The 20,000-nt window shown below is 46.4% G+C and overlaps 1 protein-coding gene and 1 long non-coding RNA gene across 9 annotated transcripts in view; one reads left to right on the top strand and one right to left on the bottom strand.

Annotated features, from left to right (window-relative positions):
- Positions 1–2,728: 2,728 nt before the first annotated feature.
- LOC145659079 (uncharacterized) lies at positions 2,729–6,471 on the bottom strand. 2 transcript variants are annotated; one of them, XR_014125079.1, is made up of 3 exons: positions 6,334–6,471; positions 4,528–4,642; positions 2,729–4,184 (listed from the first exon to the last, which is right to left on the bottom strand). It is a non-coding gene; the product is annotated as an uncharacterized LOC145659079 (long non-coding RNA). The 2 variants fall into 2 exon arrangements; XR_014125078.1 differs by having other exon boundaries at positions 4,558–4,642.
- The window catches only part of aff1 (AF4/FMR2 family, member 1), a 32,655-nt gene continuing 19,063 nt past the window's right edge, over positions 6,409–20,000 (top strand). For 3 of the 7 annotated variants that reach the window (XM_081720007.1, XM_081720005.1, XM_081720004.1), the window contains exons 1-3: positions 6,410–6,601; positions 12,148–12,265; positions 15,899–16,633. In XM_081720007.1, the coding sequence (XP_081576133.1) occupies positions 6,585–6,601; positions 12,148–12,265; positions 15,899–16,633 (870 nt within the window). In that variant the 5' untranslated portion in view covers positions 6,410–6,584. Of the gene's footprint in view, positions 6,602–12,147; positions 12,266–15,898; positions 16,634–20,000 lie in introns of all 7 variants that reach the window. The other 4 variants (XM_081720006.1, XM_081720008.1, XM_035527047.2 and 1 more) reach the window with 3 other exon arrangements.

Here is a 20,000-nt window from a genome sequence, read left to right as displayed (position 1 = left end):
ACAGCTGACTACCGATTGGTGCACTATCTACTCTGCTGCAAAGAGGAAACGTTTCCATGACATCCCCTTCACACTGCACTCACACACACTGGCGCTGTCTCACTCACATTACAGCTGCAGCGTTACTCCTGCAAAAATTAAAAACTTGTGTTCAACTAACACAAGCAATATAGAATGTTTATGGGCTGCGGTTGTGAAAGTACAGGCGTAGTTCTCGGACTTAAAGACATTTGCATTCCACAGTAGCCAATGGTGATTATGGTTAGGGTTAATGGAGAGATGGAGAGAGGAAGAATGGGAAGGAAAAGAGAAAGGGATGAGAGGGAGAGAAACAGGAGAAGAGAAAAGAATAGAGAATGTAAGTGCTGCTAGTGTCAGTGGAGCAGGAGGTGAGAGAGTTGTGCATCTGTGCTGTGAGAGATAAGCATCAGAACGCACACGCGTATACACAGACATACACAAACGCGCACACGCACGCACATATGCACACACAGAGACACATGCGTGCACGCACACACACGCACGCACATATGCACGCATGCACATATGCACGCACACACAGACACATGCACGCACGCACACACACGCACAAACAGACACACACGCATGCACATATGCACACACACATGCACACGCGCGCACACGCAGACACAGACACATGCACGCACACACACACACGCACATACACACACACATGCACATATGCACACACACATGCACATGCGCGCACACGCAGACACAGACACATGCACGCACACACACGCACATATGCACACAGAGACACATGCATGCACACACATGCACGCACATATGCACACAGACACATGCGTGCATGCACACACGCAGACACACATGCACGTACACACACATGCATGCACACGCAAGCACACGCACACACACACGCACACACAGACACACACATGCACATATGCACACACACACGCACATATGCACACACAGGCACATGCGTGCACACACACATATACATACACACATACACATATGCACACAGACACATGCACGCACACATACACACGTACGCACATATGCACGCACACATGCACACACGCATGCACATATGCGCATACACACATGCGCACACACACACACATGCGCGCACGCACACACACACGCCCACACACAGACATGCATGCACATATGCGCACACACACACATGCACGCACACACATGCACACGCGCATGCACACACGCGCATGCACACACAGACACATGCACACATACGCACACACGGACGCACACACACATGCGCGCGCACACACATGCATGCACGTATGCACACACGCACATGCACACACACTCATGCACATGCACATACGTACGTGCACACACACATAAATATCACACACACAAAACATCTGTAATGTGCCCTTCTCACAAGGTCTTGTTTGCTCAACCATATGAGAGCTTGTGTAACAGGAGCAGGAGTAAAAATGCTTTAAATATTTGTGTTGGTTGCTGAAGCAGTTCTTGTGAAGTGTCTTAGAAGGGAGTGTATTAGAGAGGAAACCCAAACGCTGCTTTGGTGTCAAAAACAAACAAAACCCAAGTCACATTCTCACATTGGCCATACAAACACACACACTATCGTTATGCCTCTCGCTCACCCTAGCTGTTCCAGTCGTGTTTCCACACAAACATGGTATTTAGCAGGTTTGTACAAAAAAAGGTACAAAAATGTAAGGGTTCAATATGACATTTCAATATGGTTTTTTTGTCTCTATATGTAGTGTATTTGAGACAGGACGCATGTGCCCTTGTTGGACGTTCTCGTGTGGGATGGGTTTCGGACACGCGCACACCACCAGGACAAGACGAGGACTTCTAGAAAACCCGACTAGACATTAATTTCTTATATTTTCATTTTATTATTTTTTATTTATTTATTCTCTTAACATTGTTACTTTTGTGGTGTCCGTGGTCTTCATGAAGAGGATGGGCTCCTGGTTCCTCTCCAGGTTTCTTCCTCATGCTCTAGGGAGTTTTTCTTCACCACTGGTGCCCTTGGCTTGCTCACTGGGGGCTTGGACTCAGACATTTGTAAAGCTGCTTTGTGAAAACATCTATTGTAAAAAGCACCGTATAAATACATTTTATTTGATCTGATGTGTGCGATATCTTTATTATGGCTAAAAGGTTAATATACGGGCAGGCGGAGCGTGTCTCCCTAACAGTCCGGCAGTTACAAAGCAACGAATCAGTTTTGAGTGATAACGGAAGAACAACAGAAGAGGGCCAATCAGCAATCAGGAAAGAAAGAGCCCGGGGTCAGGGTGAGGTCTGGGCAGGGGCGGGGTTTGGTGGACAAATTTTTGCTTTCTTGTTTATGAAGTAAGTATGAAACATTGATAGGGCATGCTTGAGTACTGACTAATGATAATTAGTGTCCTCCGCAGTGCTATACTTACCTATAATCTCTCTCTCTCTCTCTCTCTCTCTCTTTATATATATATATATATATACACACACACATATATACATACACACACACACACACACACACACACACACACACACACACACACACACAAAAAAATTCCCCGTTTACCCTCCTCCGGGTGGGCTATTTTTCCTTCAAAATCGGGGAAAAAGCATAAAGACACCTGTGAGCATGAAGGTCCTGTATATAAGGGCATATATACGTGAGATTCTTGTCTCCCACTTAGGCCTTCTATCTCCCAGTATGGGATGTGTTGCAGCCCCTCCCGATCGTAGTCCAGGTGTGTCAGACTCGTGCGTCAGAGCACTGCCGCGCTGCACAGGTCAGGGTTTACCTGCTGTGAAATGCTCCGTCCATCTCGTGAACCGAGCGGTGCTTATCTGATGAGGTGAACCAGACGTGTTAAATTAGAGGAGCAACTGTGCTAGTTCATGTGTGAGTGTGACAGTGGACTGTCTAGCATTAGGTACGTGGGGGAGACTGTCCCTCCTGTGTGCCAACTACCTAATGGACTTTGCCTCCTGACCGCAGTACTGCTTCTCTCTCTCAAACCTTTGTCAACACAGCATAATTAGACTGTTTGTTTGGAGAAGGCTCTGTTTTAACAAGCACAACACTGCCTAAGCTAGGCATGCTTAAAAGCATTGATCTGAGTGTTTCAACCTGACCTTCAAATGGGTTAAGCACTTAAACGACAACTGTACCGTATACCACATTTACGCCAGAAAAAAAAAGCCGCAACAGAACAGGCCTGCATTTCCCAAAATGCACTGCAGGGTAATAGTCTACTGGATTTAAGGTGATCAGTTTAACACTAACTATTATAACTATTACATACACTGCCTGGCCAAAAAAAAGGGTCACACACGTTAATATTTCGTTGGACCACCTTTAGCTTTGATTACGGTACACATTTGCTGTGGCATCATTTCCACAAGCCTCTGCCATGTCACAACATTTATTTCTGTCCAGAGTTGCATTAATTTTTCCCCCAAGATCTTGTACTGATGATGGGAGATTTGGACCACTGTGCAAAGTCTTCTCCAGCACATCCCAAAGATTGTCAATGGGGTTCAGGTCTGGAGTCTGTGGTGGCCAATCCATGTGTGAAAATGATGTCTCATGCTCCCTGAACCACTCTTTCACAATTTGAGCCCGATGAATCCTGGCATTGTCATCTTGGAATATGCCCGTGCCATCAGGGAAGAAAAAATCCATTGATGGAATAACCTGGTCGTTCAATATATTCAGGTAGTCAGCTGACCTCATTCTTTGGGCACACAACGTTGCTGAACCAAGACCTGACCAACTGCAGCAACCCCAGATCATAGCACTGCCCCCACAGGCTTGTACTGTAGGCACGAGGCATGATGGGTGCATCACTTCAGCCGCCTCTCTTCTTACCCTGATGGGCCCATCAATCTGGAACAGAGTAAATCAGGACTCATCAGACCACATGACCTTCTTCCACTATTGTTTTTCTATGATTTGATTTCACCACACGTTTAAGTGATCACTGATTACAATCATTCAAGATTTTTTTCCAACCACATTCCTTCCTCGAAGATGATGTTTCCCCACTGTCCTTCTATAGATGTTTTCTCTGCTTGATGCATGCCGATAATTTATCCCTTTCCACGACCACAGTATGTGTCTTTCCACATGGTTGTTTAACAAATGAGAAGCTACTCACTTCCTCAGTTGGGATTAAATAACTTGTTTCCATCTGAAACATAATCACCATGCAGGAATTATCCAATGGGAGGCTCTTACCTATTTGCTTAGTTAAATCCAGGTGGTGACCTTTTTTTTTGGCCAGGCAGTGCATAATTTACAACTTCTTGAGCTTGTTAGTGATAACATGGGCAACACATTTTACATTTCTTTTGTGTCACAAACTAAACTAGGTGTACATGATCTTACTTTTTGTGCTGAATACAAATCTGTTTTTATAATTTAAAAAAATCAGGCCAGTTTTTTAAAGTGACAGCAATTTACTTTTACAGTGACTATATATGATTTATTCATACATAAGGCTGCTATTACACTTAATATATGTACAAACGTACTTCTAAAATGTAGGGGTGTAGGATTTGCACCTATATTTGACCTCAGGAACCCCCTCTGCATCTGGCAGTAGTCTCCTTTTGCTGTTTGCCATTCTATTCATGATGATATGCAAGTCTACTGGAGAAAAAAACAAAACAAAACTAAATTCTGTAAAGATTAAAAAAACAAAAACATAAGAAACAGATATTTTGTAAATGGGACAAAATCTTTGTTAACAAGTATAACTTTTATTAGGTTGTCTGTGTTCTATTACAGCTTGTGTTTTTGAGTGTAAAACGCCTTGTAGTTCAATTGTTGTTCTTTTATCAGCATGTGAAAGAACACGCAGCTCCACCGTGCAGACGAATCGCAGACACAGGGTGGTTGTATTAGAACAATTTACTATTCCTTACTGAGCCAAAACTGTTTCTTTAGTTTGTTTTCTATAAGGTTTGATGTACACAATTAAGTGACACTCTTCTGGTTCTTAGTGCAGAAGGAAGCTGTACAGGATGGTGGGGCTTCTCAACACACTGACCCTCAACTGATGAGGTCTTTGATACTGAAATAAGAACCAAGTTTGGCTCTTCTCTGGCAATGGTACTGGTCTGGGTATGATTGTGGTCTGGATTTTGTTCCGGTTTGGATTCGGTATAGTGTGCAGGTAGAGGGCAGGCAAACTCCATGGCACAATCGAATTGCCCACGTGCCAGCCTGAGCCCTGTAAAGACTCCTGCAGCTTGTGTGCACAGAAACACGAATCTCTCCTCTACCTCTCCGCAATAGCACATCAGCTGCACAACTGAGCAGCGATAGATGACGCGGACCTCAGCGCAGCACTCGTGTTGTTTGTGTCTGTACCTTTTAGATGTGCGGGGCTTCTCACTCTCAAAACTGGAGAAGCTCGTGCTGTGTTTTATTAGGATTTAAAAGCTGTGTAAATTCGATAATCATGCAATTTGTCAGGTACGTTTTAGTGTCTTGCATTAAAACACAGTGAGTGAACCAAGTGCATCAACGTTTTTACTGTTGATTTTTTTTTTTTTAAACAACAATATTACCCAGAGACAGAATGTGTCAAAAACCCTCAGGCTAACAATCAATTTTGAAAAACAAAACAAAACTTTAGCCTATTTTAACCCACCTTTGCCCTACATTAGGATGGTCAAAGTAAAGGAACTGTAAGCGTATTATTATCAACTCATGTCCAACTAATATAGCATTCGTGTAAGCCCACACTACTTGTTTTCAACGCCCCCGACCCCTGACCCCTGATCCGTCCACCCCCATGTGGGCTTTCCATGTACGCTTTAAGCCTCAAAACTCCGCATGACAGCAAACAAGGAAGGCGAATGATTTAATTTCCAGAATGTTTAACCCCTTTGCCCTCGTGACTGCCATAACGCCGCAGTGACAAAAACCTTTCGTTCCCCCAGCTGGAAACAACATGTAATTATTTATCGTAGACAACAATAAATAACACTGCCCATTATGAATCGTTAAGTGCATGAGGCGATGCTCAGGGACAGCCGTGCAGGTAGGACGGGTTTCAGAGAAACTTCTCTGCTCCAGCTCGTCTGCTGGCTAATACTCAGCACGTTTTGTGCAGAACAACATGTCCATAATAGGACCGATGTGGCCGTACCATCTGTGACGGCTGCGGGGGGGGGGGTTCAGTCGCAGCTTGCGAAGTGAGACGCTCGTTACTGCACATGTCTTTTGGATAGCTGACATTTCTATAATTGGGATTCAGCAGGATTGAGAAGTTAAACGGGTATTCTGTGCGGTGTGTTTTACATGCGCCATGGTTTAGGGTATACAATTACCGTGTCCGCATCCCCGCACGCCCGGTTGTTTGGATTAGCCCGCCGAGTCCAGGGATCAAGATCTGGCCATTCTGCTCCAGTAAGTTGGGAAGTATGGAAGAACAATCCCAGTGTGGCGTTTATAGTCTGGAAATCGACGGTTCCCGTTGGTGTGAAGCGATGTGAGGAAAAGCCACGGGGTCATCTCATCGAGGACCGACACAGCTCCATGGCAAGCAACTTCAAATCGGGCTGATCGTTTGTCTCGCACTATGGCTGGTCAGTCAAGGTAAGTCGCTTCCAGTCCGGCCAGTTTAAAGCGGCCAGTTAGCAGAGTGACGTCCAGTACGAAGTTTGATACTAGTCTGCACACACGTCTTCGAGTCGTCAGTGTGGCAAAACTGTGTTGTGTTGTGTTGTGTTTGTGGCCATAGAGAGACGGTGAAGTATTTGTGTGTATTTGTGTGTTTGTGTGTATTTGTGTGTGTGTGTGTGTAAGATGATGGAGTCACCTTAGGCGTTTATTTGTAAGGCTCGTCCTGGAAGACTTGGGCTTAGATGAGACGACTTGGAGAACTAACTGACCGCTTTGGGCTTAACTAGCTCACCTAGCTGACCTGTGTGCAAGCTGGTGGTAACTGACCCGGTACCCTGCTAGCCAGCGTTAGCTACCTGTGACAAACAGACGTTAAATGAGACTTGTCCTGACGCACGTATCATCTCTAGTCTTAACCTCAGCCTGTTGGCCGGGCTGGGCCGGGCTGGGCTATCTATGCTATATGTGCTACGCCAGTAAAGCCGTACAGTCCTGTAGCGCTAGCTTAGCCTGCCCACCGGGACAACTAGTACCGATCCCGAATAGCCGAGTGTGTATGTGACTGGACCGTATCGTCCACACCTGCCTACATTTATTAGACCACATAACCCAGCGATGAGCAGCGCGGACAGTTCAACGGTCGTCGGGGTTTCACACTTTTCTTCACTGTTGTTGACTTGGAGAGAAGCAATTCCAGTGATGCACACAAATATGTCAGTATAAATTTGTGTGTGTGTGTGTGTGTGTGTGTGTGTGAGAAACTTGTCTACCGACGTCGATTAACTCTGTCGTCTCCGAAGATCGGATAGAGTTTCACTCGAAAAAATGTTGCACGTTCCGTGGAACGATGCACTGTAGCTTGTTGCATTGCACGGAGGTAATGATGCATTATCATGTTATGTTTTGACTGTAATGATGCATTGTGTTGTTATATTATGACTAATGATGCATTATGATGTTATCATGACTGTAATGATGCATTATTGTTTTATTACATAAATGTAATGATACGTTGTGGCGTGTGAGCGAGCCGTGGGTAGCTCGCCTCGAACATGGCGACTGAGACAGCCCTCGTTCCGAGCGCGAGACCAGCTGATCGGTACCCAAACAACTTTCTGTCACCTTTTGGATTTTCAGCGCGTGTCTGCGCTCGTACATCGCGTAGTTGCATCGAGACGTTAGACGTGTGAATGCAACGTGGAAAACCTTTACACCCGCAAATGAACTAGAAAAGCACCCACGTATTTTTAATTAATTGTCTAGTCAAGCAAAGTTAAGAGAAGGGCAGAGATGTCAAGGTGGCAACAGTCTTCACAGGAAAACGCATGTCTCATGCACACTATTTAAAAACAAAGAAATGAAGAAAACACCAAGTTTTAAAAAGGATTTATCAGAGATTTGTCTGTGAGTGTATTTATGGGGGGGGGGGGGTTCCTCAGACTAACGACACATTTTCATCAAAATTAACAAGCATTGCTTGACTAACAGTAGAGTCTGGCATATGAGTGGGTCATTCTGTTAGTCTTGTGCATGCTCACAATCAGGTAACCAGGGAACGTTCATATAGCTTAGTTAAGACTTCAGTGGTATGAGCAAAGTTTCCTAACTTCTTCAGAGCTGTGTCTTCTCTCACAACCCACCATAATGTACCCATGCTTCACCATGTACTAAATGGAGGAAAGTATTTAGATTTTATGTAGTATTTCTATTTAGTATTTCATGTTATATTAAGCAGGACTGTATTTTCACTTTCATTTTAATGGAATGAGTGAGAACATAATGGAGAAGTTCAATTACATTTTTTTTTTTCATAAATAATTTTTTCCTTCATTTCTGAACATTGGTCATTTTCAGCCTCACCCTTGATGAGTATGTGTGTGTATATACACACACACACACACACACACACGTGCACCTCTTGCACTCACCTTGACTACTGAGGGCAGTTCAGTGTAAGGTCAGAGTGAGCATGTGTGAAACCAGCCCTCCGCCCCAAGTCTGTGTTGGGGGGGGGGGTCCAATCACTAAACAAGCAGCACTTTCAGTGGCAACTGTAAGTCGGCTGGATCAAACACCCTCAGAGCAAAGTGAAGGTGAGACACAGGTCTGTACATTTCTAGAATAGTTCCACCATAGCTAAAGTATATTTAAGAGGTGTGTGTGTTGAAGTTTGGCATGGCATCCAACAGATATGGTGGCGGAGACTTTCCAAGAAAGTGGCTGTTCTTTCCTCGTCCTGCGGGCTGAGGTCCTCGTGCAGGTAGCTAGGCGTCAGGGTGAGTAGTATTCAGGGTGAGATGGTTTGCACAATCTGGTGAGAGAGGCCACGTACCGGGTTGGGGTAGGGTCCGTAACCCCTTGACTGTGAGCTCTTTGGGCACTTTAAATCTGAGCTTTTTGATGTTTTACAGCGAGCAGGAAACTCCCTAGATGCTTTCTGCTTCGTGTGTGTGTGTGTATGTGTGTGTGTGTGTGTGTGTGTGTGTATTCCTAGAATATCAGATCCTAATTTGGATTTTAGAGATATGCTGATTGACAGTTTGTGCACAAGTCTGTTTATTTTTAAAAATCGTATTCCTCCATTATATAATATGGAACTAATGCAGAATGTATGTATTTTTTGGTTGTTTGTTGGCTCTCTTTTGCAGGTACTCATAACCTACCACTGTTGTTGCACATCTTGATGCTGAGTTAATTTTTGTTGTTTTGACGATCAGTAACAGGTCATCACCAATACGTTAGTCAGTCTTCACTATCCCTGCACGTGCGTTTCCATGGTTGCGGCTGCAGGCGGGTTCTGATTGCCTTGTCCAGGTGAGGTTGAGCTGGGGGCTTGAGCTGCAGAATGACTTGTCCCAGACCCCTGCACCTGCGAAAAAGGTGCCCCCCAGTCATAGACGCTCACCTTGGTGCCAGTAGTCTCACAAACCGGGCTCTGTCGGCCTTCTCGGTCTTTGACTGCCAGGATGCGTCCAGCAGGGGCCTCTGATGGATGCGCTGATGGTACTGTCCTTTAACCATGCAGACGTCACGTTGACGCACCTACCTCGGTGGTCCTCGTCGTCCTTATGTCATTATGACCCATGTTAACGAAACGCTCTGCACAGTACAGGCGTCTCCGTGTCCGCACGTTAAACCCGGCAGCTCCCGGACCGGCCACCCTGTGACGAGTGGCATGTGCGCACACGCGTTAACCTCCCCTTTCCCACCACGCCACGGGCCGACTGGGCTGAAATGATCCACGGTTGTGTATGTGTGACTAGCAGCAACCAGTTTGGCTTGCTGGCAAGCACTCTGAGATTGGGAAAGAATTGGGAATATAATCTCTCTGTGCTGAAGGAAGGGTGAATGTTTTTGTGTGCAGGAGTGTTTGCAGGGGTGGGTCGTCAGTGCTTGTCCCGAAAATGAACCTTTACATCGGAGTTTCTCTCTCTCTCTCTCTCTCTCTCTCTCTCTCTCTCTCTCTCTGAACTTGGCACAACTCAAATGTTCTGGCTCTGAGGCATGTCCTAATTAAACACGCACATCAGAATTAAGGTCGCGGACGAACCGATCTTGGATTGGCTGTTCCTCTGCTTCCCTACATGTAGCCGGTCTGATTTGACAAAGCAAACCCTAGGAACACGCACTCCGTCGCTATAAAAAGTGTGCTTTGTTGTTGCCGTTTAATCACACACTGTAGGGCTTCTGTGTGTTTACTGAGATGTAAACAGCAGAGGCTAGTGGGCATGAGTCCAGCAGAAACCACTGAGTAAAACGCATGACGCTGGCATCTGTGTTTGTGTGTGTGTGAGAGAGAGATTTGAGAAAGAAGTGTGTGTGATCTGAAAGAAGTACATGGTGTGAATGAGGGGAAAAACAATTACAACTTCAGGCATCGGAAATTTTTGTGTGTTTAAGATCGAGTGAGAGAGGGAGGTGTAGAGCAGGGGAGGGGGTGCTGCTTCTCCGTGCGTTTAGCAGCAGGCCTGGAGTGACTGGCTGCGTGTGCGCTTGCGCTCTCTCTCTGCGTACGTGTGATTTTAACGATCAGACCATTCCACTGCGTATTGTCTCTGATCACTTGTTGCCATGGGACCTCCAGCGTAGGTCACGGAGGTGGAGCGGGGCGGGGGGTGTTGCTGTTCTGGGACACCGGGCGGTCTGTCTCCAGTCCTGCTTCCTGTGGTGTGACCACACACACACTGGGCTCAAATCACATGTGTGATTTCCTGGGGAAAGCTCAGAATCTGTTTCAGACGTGTTTTCGATTTGTTTTTTTTTTTTTTTCTTTTTTCTTTTTTGTTTTTTTTTTTTAATTCATATGCAGTTTATTGTGAAAAATGTCATCTCATAGACTGCATGTATCCAACCAGACATTAGAAAAAACGTATGTCTGTCTCTTTTTTTTTTTTTTTTTTTTTTCCCTGTTCAAAGTATGGGCAGCGGACAGAGTTTTAGCAATCTACTTTAATCTACTTGACTTGATTTTATTTTATTTTTTTTTAAACCCAGACGAACAGACAAGTGGTGATGCATTGTTTTCAGAAGATGGGTTGTTTAAAGATGTTCCCGTAGGTCTCTTTGGAAACACTCCAGACGTATAACTGTTGCTCAGTACCGTGTGTCCGACTGAGTCATCGTGTTCGATCGTACTGTTTTCGAACACGTGCTCTAGTGACTGGCCTTGCTCCAGGCTGGGAGATGGGTGCCAGATGTTGTGTGAATCCCCCCTCTGAGGACCTGACAGATAATTACACCCACCCTCCCTGTTCTGTCCTCAGGGTAGTGGATTTGGAGCAGATGTGCCGTGAACTGTCCAATACGGTGCCGCAAACGTGAGGAGAGTTGAACGCTGTGGAAAAGCTGTTTAAAACTTAGGTTTTTTTACGTAGAGGCTCCTGACTGCTGTTTGAGTTCATGATGTTTTTGTCGTGTGTGTGTGTGTGTGTGTGTGGAGTGATGGCTGCTGACAGTGCTTGCTTTTCAGGGATACTGGCACAAAGTCCCCATGGCTAAATCCGATTTTCCCTCTCTGCTCTGTTTAACGGACCAAACCCCAGATGGCAAATGTCTTCATCGCCTCGAGGGCAGGGGGTGTTTCCTCCATAGGGAGGGTTTTTCCTCTCTGAGGCGCTCGCTCCGTGGTGCATCACGTTCTGTCCTTTTTATACTGTGGCTGTTTCGTGGTGTTCTGCCTCAGACCACAGGTTGTCCCGTCCATCCCCACTGCTTTGTGGAGCTTGATTTATCTCATGTTAACAACTAAAATATATGAACTGGGGAATAAGACATTCGGTGAGGGAGTGAAAAGGTTTTGGGGGGGGGGGGGTGTGTGAAACCATCTTTTCAGAAATTTGTGTAATCATTGGATTACGATGGATTATAAATGGCAACTTTTTTTTTTTTTTTTAAAATATGTTAAAATCCTGGCACGTTCAGACTTGTACACCACAGATAAGTAACCAAACTTGCCTTGCACCTCAAGGTTTTCTATTTTCGGCTGCGTGTTTAGCTTTTGTTTTCTGTCCTGCACACAGCTTGCGTGAAGACCTGAACATCCTACGCAGGAGGGAATGGGAGCGGAGGAACCAGGAGACGCAGCAGAGCCGGGATCTCTCCCAGGAGAGCACACCCCTTTTCGGGGAGCCGTACAAGGTAAGAATCAGTCAGTCTGCCCCTGCATCGCTCTGGGGTTTCCAACGACAGTTCCCAGGGGCTTAACCCCCACTTGCTTAGGTGAAATATGTCTAAGATTTAGCATAATGGCAGGGATAGACTGCAGGTAGTAATTGTGGGGTTGCCCAAAACACTAGTTAGTGTCCTTCAAGTTGGCCTGCGGGTCCTCTCTGGGTCCCCAAGGGGGCGCTGTGGTACATCTGTCACAGAGACGCTGTTTACGCCTGCTCACCTAATGCATTGTACCCATCAGGCTCGTGTCCGGATCATATGTACACACCCTACTTTAGGGTAAATGTGTCTCCAAACCACGTTTAATAACTAAAACGCCCTTCTAGTACGTCGTCACATGACGTAACCAGGATGCACCTCACAGTGGAAGTGCTGAAGTCAGGGTGACTTGCGGAACCGTCATTTGCATATAAATTTGCAGGACAGAGGGACATCGCAGGAGGCTCGTTGTCAGGTGATTGGAGTGCATTTGCTTTTTTTCTTTTCTTTTTTTTTTTTGCTTTTAATATTGCAATTAGATTTCAGTCCTGATAACTTGGAGCCAAATTTAAAGGAAAGTGGGAAGTGTCTTATCAGGATATGGTTCTGAGGTCCAATGACCTGGTGAAAGGGCTCTCTCTCTCTGTGTGTGTGTGTGTGTGTGTGTGTGTGTGTGTGTGTGACGTCACCTCCATTCGTAGTAAGACGAATCCTCCAGAGTGGCCTGTAGATTGTAGCGTCCACGCCACTGCCCTTGATGGCGTCGAGGGCCTGTTGCCGTGATGCTCAGTCTCCTGGAGGGAGAACCGTCGCTTTAGAGTAGTGCTTCTCAATCCAGTCCTTGGTGTCTGGAGGCCGGTTCAGGTTTTGGCTCTGGCAGGTACTTGGAGCTCTCGATGTCACTAGCACTGAGAGAAACGGAAACGCAAACGTGGACCGTCTGCTGTGCCACACGGTTCTCCCGCGTGCTTCAGGGTGTTTGTTCAACATTAACGCCACTTCCAGTCAGATTAGGAATAAGACGTTAGCAGACAGTGAGGAGGGAAGAGTTAATACAGAAATTAAACGCAATAGCTGTCATTGGTCCTGGGTTAGATTTGAAAAAAAAAAAAGCTTTCATTTAAAAATAAAAACCAGATATAAAAATCGGTTATAAAGTGCACAAGTGTTGGACTGCAGCCAAAGGAGCATTTATAAAAAAACAAACAAAAAAAAAAACTGCAGGAGAGTGAGAGGGAGGTGTTTCTTAAACGTGGGTCAGACGTCCATATGGGAAGTGGGCCGTCTGTCACCGTGGGCTTATTTAAAGCAGGATCCCCCACACACACACAGATCCTGAAAAGTCTGAGGATGGGCCTCCATGGGTTGGACTCCAAACTTCCCAGATTTCGATCCAAGTTGACACCTGGACCTCTTTTGTCATGATCCTCAAACCATTCCTGAATAATTCCCACAGGGTGCGGTATCCTGCTGGAAGAGACACCTGCCATTAGTGAACACTGTTTAGGTAGGTTGTGTATTTTTAAAGCCGAGGATCTGGATGAAGTATAGATAATGTCTATATCCTCAGTCATCGATCAGGGTTAACGTACCCGTTTGCCTCTACAGGGCCTAGGAGTGGGATACGGACCCTTCCCGTGTTGATTATTTATCCTTGACGTCTCTGCTTGTGATGCTTTGACACTGTGTGGTTTTTTGTTTTCTTTCCCCCACTGCATGGTAGTCTCATTGTTATCACTCAGGTCTCGTGTGCAGTGCTGCAGTAATTCTGAAATCCTGACAGTCACTCTGACCAAACCATGCGGTGTGTCAGAACATCACCAGTGGGCACAGTCAGTCAGTCCCTGGAGGTGACACACACACAGTGTGAGTGATTTAATGAGGCCCTTTGGAGCCTCTTGCCTGGGCTTCGGGAATGACTGACATCCTGAGTGACAGCAGCGTCCCGAGAGAGACAGACAGGGCGTGAAGGTTCCCCCCAAAAGTAGAACCGCGATGTGCTTGTCCCCTCACACACTCCCATCAGACACTCGTCACCTGCAGGTCATTATCTGGCTACCGTGGTTAATTAGGCTCTATGGAGAAGGAGTGGGCGTGGCAGTGGGCGGTGCATAGAGCATATCACAGAAAACTAGAGCCCGGGCCTGCTTGTTGGGTTATTTATTTGTTTAGTGTTTGAGAGAGAAAGCATGTTAAGGAGAGAAAGATGTTGAAAGAACTTGAAGGTGTCCATTTAGTCTTACAGAGGCAGATGGTGTGTGTGTGTGTGTGTGTGTGTGTGTGTGTGTGTGTGTGTGTGTGTGTGTGTGTGTGTGTGTGCGTGTGCGCACGTTCAGTTGAAGTGTTGGGAAGAAGGAAGGGGGTGGCACTTTTTTGCAGAGAAGTGTTTTTTGTTTTGTTTGTTTCTTCATTTGCTTTTATGCAACATCTAAAAAGGGAACTTTTAAGCACAGTGAGAACGTTACCTGACACAAGATCCCGACCTCAGGAGCTTTTCTGTCCGGCTCAGGAGCTGGCTGGGCCGGCCTGGTCGCTGCTGGAGAAGGAGAAGGTGTTTGGGGAGGAATTCTGTCCGAGAGACGCAGCTTACAACTCATTGAAAGAGCTTTCTAAACTTACTTTACAATGCGACAGGCCTACACGTGTAATGATTTTAAAACCAGAATCGTGAGGGAGAACCAGCATCTGTCTCCTCTATCTGGACAAATTCGGCATATTCTTGGTTCTGGTTCTGTTTCGTTGCCACTGGTTCTGAGGTAGTGCAGTTCTAACACACTGCTTACACACTGATGCAGTGTCGTTAAAAACAGGGCTGCTCTGTTCTAAACAAAATGAATTACGTGCGTGTGACGGATGTGGTTTATGAAAGTGCTCTGTCGGTCTTTTATGTGATGTCTGACGTTGGCCAGTATGTTGACCACACACACACTTTATTACCTTTTTTAAGAAAGCTCATTTGCATTATTCTAGGCTTCTAAAGGCTGTTATTGTAATGACAGTTAGCAAGCGAAATACTGAGTGTCCCTATGCCGAGTCTGGAGTCAGGGCTGTAGATGACGTCCTCCGCTGATTGTAGAAGTCAGCGCTGTGTTGTCTTCTACGCGACTCCCTTTTCCAGGGAGCTACTGGAGTGAGTTCCTTTCTGGTTGGAATAGGCCTGCATGCTCATAGCGTTTATTGGTCTTAGCAGTGATCAAAACTTCACTACGCAAATGCATCCTTTAGCGGTTTTGGCTGTGTCCATTCCAAATAATAATTCGGACCACTTTTCAAAATAAGGGTTTATCTAATATATTGCCATTTACGTTGCCCTCACTGTATGTAGATGTGTAATTGCAGGGGCAAGGTCATGTAAGGTCACGCTGGGCGAAGCACAGAGAAACCTTTTTGTGAGGGACGAGTACTGCAGCCTCGAGCTCCTCGTTATCTTATAAACGAGGCTCCTCGTCATCTCATGAATCTTCACATAATTCCTTAATAGCCGCTCATTATCCCGCGATTCTTTGAGTTTAGAGCTGAACGCGCGGTTGAGAGGGAAAGGAGACTACTGGGGTGTGAAACTGAGTTTTGCCTTTGGCGGTTTATTATGAAGCGCGCTGAACAACTTTCTTTTATTTCTAGACAAACAAAGGGGATGAATTGTCCAGCCTTATCCAAAGGATGCTGGGTAATTACGAGGACGGGAACAGCTGTCTGTATGACGGCGTGGTCAAGGACTGTCCCCCTGCACCGACGACGACATCGTCGTTGTCCGCGTCGTACGGACGGCCAGGAGGCCCCACGCACAGGGACGATCCGGACCCCCTGTTCCAGAACGCGTCGTCCTATGCCATCCCCCAATCGGCCCAGGGGGAGCACAGCTCGGGTCGCACTTCCGAGTTCGCGCCGGCCCACGGCGGTGACGGCCCCCTGGACGCCCAGCCAGACGGGCAGGACTACTCCGTTACACCTCCGGTGCTGCCGGGCCTGACCCCGCCCGCGGATCCGCTCTCCCCTTTACTCTCCAGCGACTCGGAGCACCAAGGGGACGACCCGCTTTCTCCTGTCCCGCCGGAGGAGCCGTCGCGACGTCCGCGGGCCCGGAAGGAGGCGACCCAGGCGGGCGGGGAAGGGCTCCCGCCGGCCTCCCAAACCTTGCAGCTCCCTCTGCCCTCTAAGGGCGGCTTGGCCCACTCTAGAAAGCCCATGGCACTGGTACGGCCCATGGACGGGCCGGAACAGGTCGCTAGCGAGTCGCCGGACCTCAAAGCCTCGCCCGAGGACTTCCACAGGCAGTCCTACGAGGGCTCTCCCCAGCTGAAGACCGCCAGCAAGCCCAGTGCTCCTCCGCTGAAGATGCACATGCACTCTGTGGAGGTGAGTGGATCTGTTGTTGTAATTAAAATGCGTAGGCTTCCCTTCCCATTCTAAAATTATTATTTTTTTTTTTCCATATGCACAGATGGGTGTGTTTTGTTTGTTTTTTAAACTCTAACAGTATCTGAGTGGGTTGGTATTCATCTCTACTGACTGACTGTCACACACAGTAAACCACTGATTCTTAGATTTACCAAAGACCGTGAACTAGTAAAAGCAGAGGGAGGGATGCAAGACATGAGCAAACAATGTCAGATAAGACACACAGGTAGATAAGACGCATACAGAACACTGATGTATGTAGATTTATGGTGTTCTGTGAGGCCAGGACTCCCAGATTTGTGATCAGTTCATAGTAAGAGTAACAAATAGTTTGTTATTTAAACATGAAAGGGTATCAGTTTTTGAAGTACATGTTTCAGTTTTCCAGTAGAGTGCAACATGCTTTTGTTTTTTAATGTGTGTGTGTGTGTGTGTGGAGTATTAACACTCCTTATTGGCATTGTACAATTACTATGTTATTCCCACAATAATTCAGTGTCGGAGCTGAAGTAGATGCGCGCGTGCACACACACACACATTGAATGTACAGTGCATTTATTACACTGCACAGATTCTGAGAATGTGTTTTATTGAGGAACACTCTTTTTCATATCACCCACTAATGCATGAATTGGGTCATGCTTTCATATGCAATAAGGGCCCTGCACATTGGAGCCCTACAACCCCCAGTTTTCCATTCTAAACAATGTTTAAGTTTTGAAGCTGATTACATGGATCTGCTAAACTGATATAGGGTGTGTGTGTGTGTGTGTGACAGCTGGCGGCACATTCCAGACACAGTTTTGGTGTTCAGTCTGAAATGCTGCCGGAGAAGGGATGCCGATTTAATAACCAGTGAACTTGGGGAAACCCCCAAGAAAGAAAGTCTGTGCCCCCTCAGCCTGTAGGAAATGGCAGATTCACCAGCATGTCAAGAAATTTGCATACCTCTGCCCCATTCATTCTGAAAATTTGCATAACTCCCTGCTCTACACTCAGATTGGCTACAAGGGTGTAGCCAATCGGCTGTCACTGAGAGTAATGCGAGCTGCCTGATTCATCAGGCGAGGCTTGCCGTGTAGGTTCACACGCGTGTGGGCACAAGGGTTGTATGTTGTGATCACTGTGATAATTGATGTGTAATGACAGTGCTGGTTTCTGCAAATACCGCACAACACTAGCAAATTAGAACTCTGGGTAGTAACGAGTGACTGAATATTTACCAGTATTGTAGTTATTCAGTTTATTGATGCATTTTTACAAAATGCTTGACCTTTCCTTCAGTTCTTAAGTAGTCCATTTTTGTAAGTACTAAATTGAAAACACCATTATTGCACTGTGGCTCTACACAAACTGGACAGAGGAAACCAGTAATCATGATGCAAAGTGTATGCTGTGGAAAATGTTCATATTTCCCACCTCTACGTCGACATGTTGAGCCTTTAGAAAGGTGTTGCTGTCTAATCGGACGGGCTCTCTGTTGGCATGCACATGAATCCTGGTCGGCATGGTTACGCGGTGACTCATCCCACCATCCGCCATGGCTGCATTTGCTCCTGTCGGTGAGTAAAGAGATGAGCTGTCGCGTGACGGGGGCCAGAAGCCGAACACCTTTCCTCTCTTCGGGTTGGCACGGTTCGGTTCCGCTACACCCGCCACCAGTCACAGTGAGGCTGGTGAAGTAGGAGCAGTCTTTGTCTGAGCCGTCACGTTTCTCATGGTGCAGAACTTCAGCTTGTGCTCTGACATCTGAGGGCACCTGAGCGCAAACATCATGGCAGCACCTTGAGTTGAAGTTCTAAAAGACTCAACCAGTTAACCAGTTTTTCAGCATTAGCTGTGGGCTGGTAAAACTTCCCCATCCTGCAGACACTAGAGACTGAAACCCAGTTTTTGCCACGCTGAGCCTCCTTCGGTGGGTCCATGAACTTTGAGTGCCGATTCTGGCTCCACAGAGTCTGGTCTCTGTGTTGGTCTCTAAAGAACGTCTCACATTCCGTTCCCATCCTTCACATACTCGATTTCACTGCACCCTTTATGGGATTTTTAAAATTTTATTTTATTTATTTATTTTTATTTTTTTTGTAAAATGTGCTTCATGAGCTAGGGTGAGGTGTACACCGTGTTCTCTCTGACTGACTGGCTTCTCATCGGGGAGCTGAATTCCTCTACTATCTTGTGAGTGCGGTGTGTGGTTTTTTTTTTTTTTTTTTTTTAAAAGTTTCCATTTCTACTTCATAATGGACTTGCCGACTTCTCCATGGACTTTGGGTCCATGCGAGACGTCGGTTTGTCCTGCGCCCTGAGACGTCTGGCCAGGAGCGAAGGGAAACGTAAACAGGACTGACGCAGGTAGCCTGTGCCGCGTGGACGCTCTTTGCTAACTGTAAACAAACTAGCAGATCAGCTCCACTTGGAACGCACATCTTCACAAACATGCCTCCAAGCGAGTCCCGTTCTCACAGAAACACACAGGAGATGACGAACACGTCACGCACACAGCGGCGTCTCTTTGTAGTCCTGTGGTGTGCAGGTAAGGTACAACTCCCAGAAATTAAACTTGACTGGATAGAATGTAATATTGAATCTAGTACAATATGGCATTAAATTTGTTGGGCAACTATGCTTTTCTATTGCAGCAAAGATTAGGTGTGTGTGTGTGTGTGTGTGTGTGTGTGTGTGTGTGTGTGTGTCATCCAGGTCTCTCCCCTTCAAGCAGTAATGTTTTTGCTGAAATAAGTCTGTGGGTTTGTGTGTGCCTGTCTGCATGTGCCGGTGATTGTGTAGTTGAGTTATTGTGGCCGGAGTTGTTGCGTAGTGCTGGTGGCAGGGTGTGTCGGCAGAAAGCGTGGCTCGTCTCCGGGGGTAGTACCACCAGCCTCCTGCTGAGGACAGGTCTCGACATGCCTGCCTCACTGTGTGTTTACTGGAGAACTCGGTCTGGCTAGTTCGGAAATGCCTTTTTTGTGCCTGCTGCATTTGAAACGTGCTTGTGAAGTTCATTGCAGTCTTTTTTTTTTTAAAGCATGCCATCCAGTAATATAATCACACTGCACCTTAATGTGATTTGATCCGAACACTCACATCTCTAACAAGAAAACGGTGATTTGTTGGAGATCTTTGTATATTGCAGCATACAGCAATGTTGGCATCACAGGGGCAGATACTGCAACATTAGCGAGTGATTTTAATCGCAAGCATAGACCTACATGCATGTCATTTTTAACCCGCGGTGGTGTGTGTGTGACCTTAGCTGCCCCGTGGATCGGACAGTCCCGCATCGTTATCTCTCCAGCACTGTCCTGGAGGTGCTTTGCTCCCATAA

The sequence above is a fragment of the Electrophorus electricus genome, chromosome 8 (assembly GCF_041902795.1).
Source record: "Electrophorus electricus isolate QZ-2024a chromosome 8, ASM4190279v1, whole genome shotgun sequence".
Classification (NCBI taxonomy): Eukaryota; Metazoa; Chordata; class Actinopteri; order Gymnotiformes; family Gymnotidae; genus Electrophorus; species Electrophorus electricus.
This window is presented reverse-complemented; position numbering and strand designations above follow the sequence as displayed.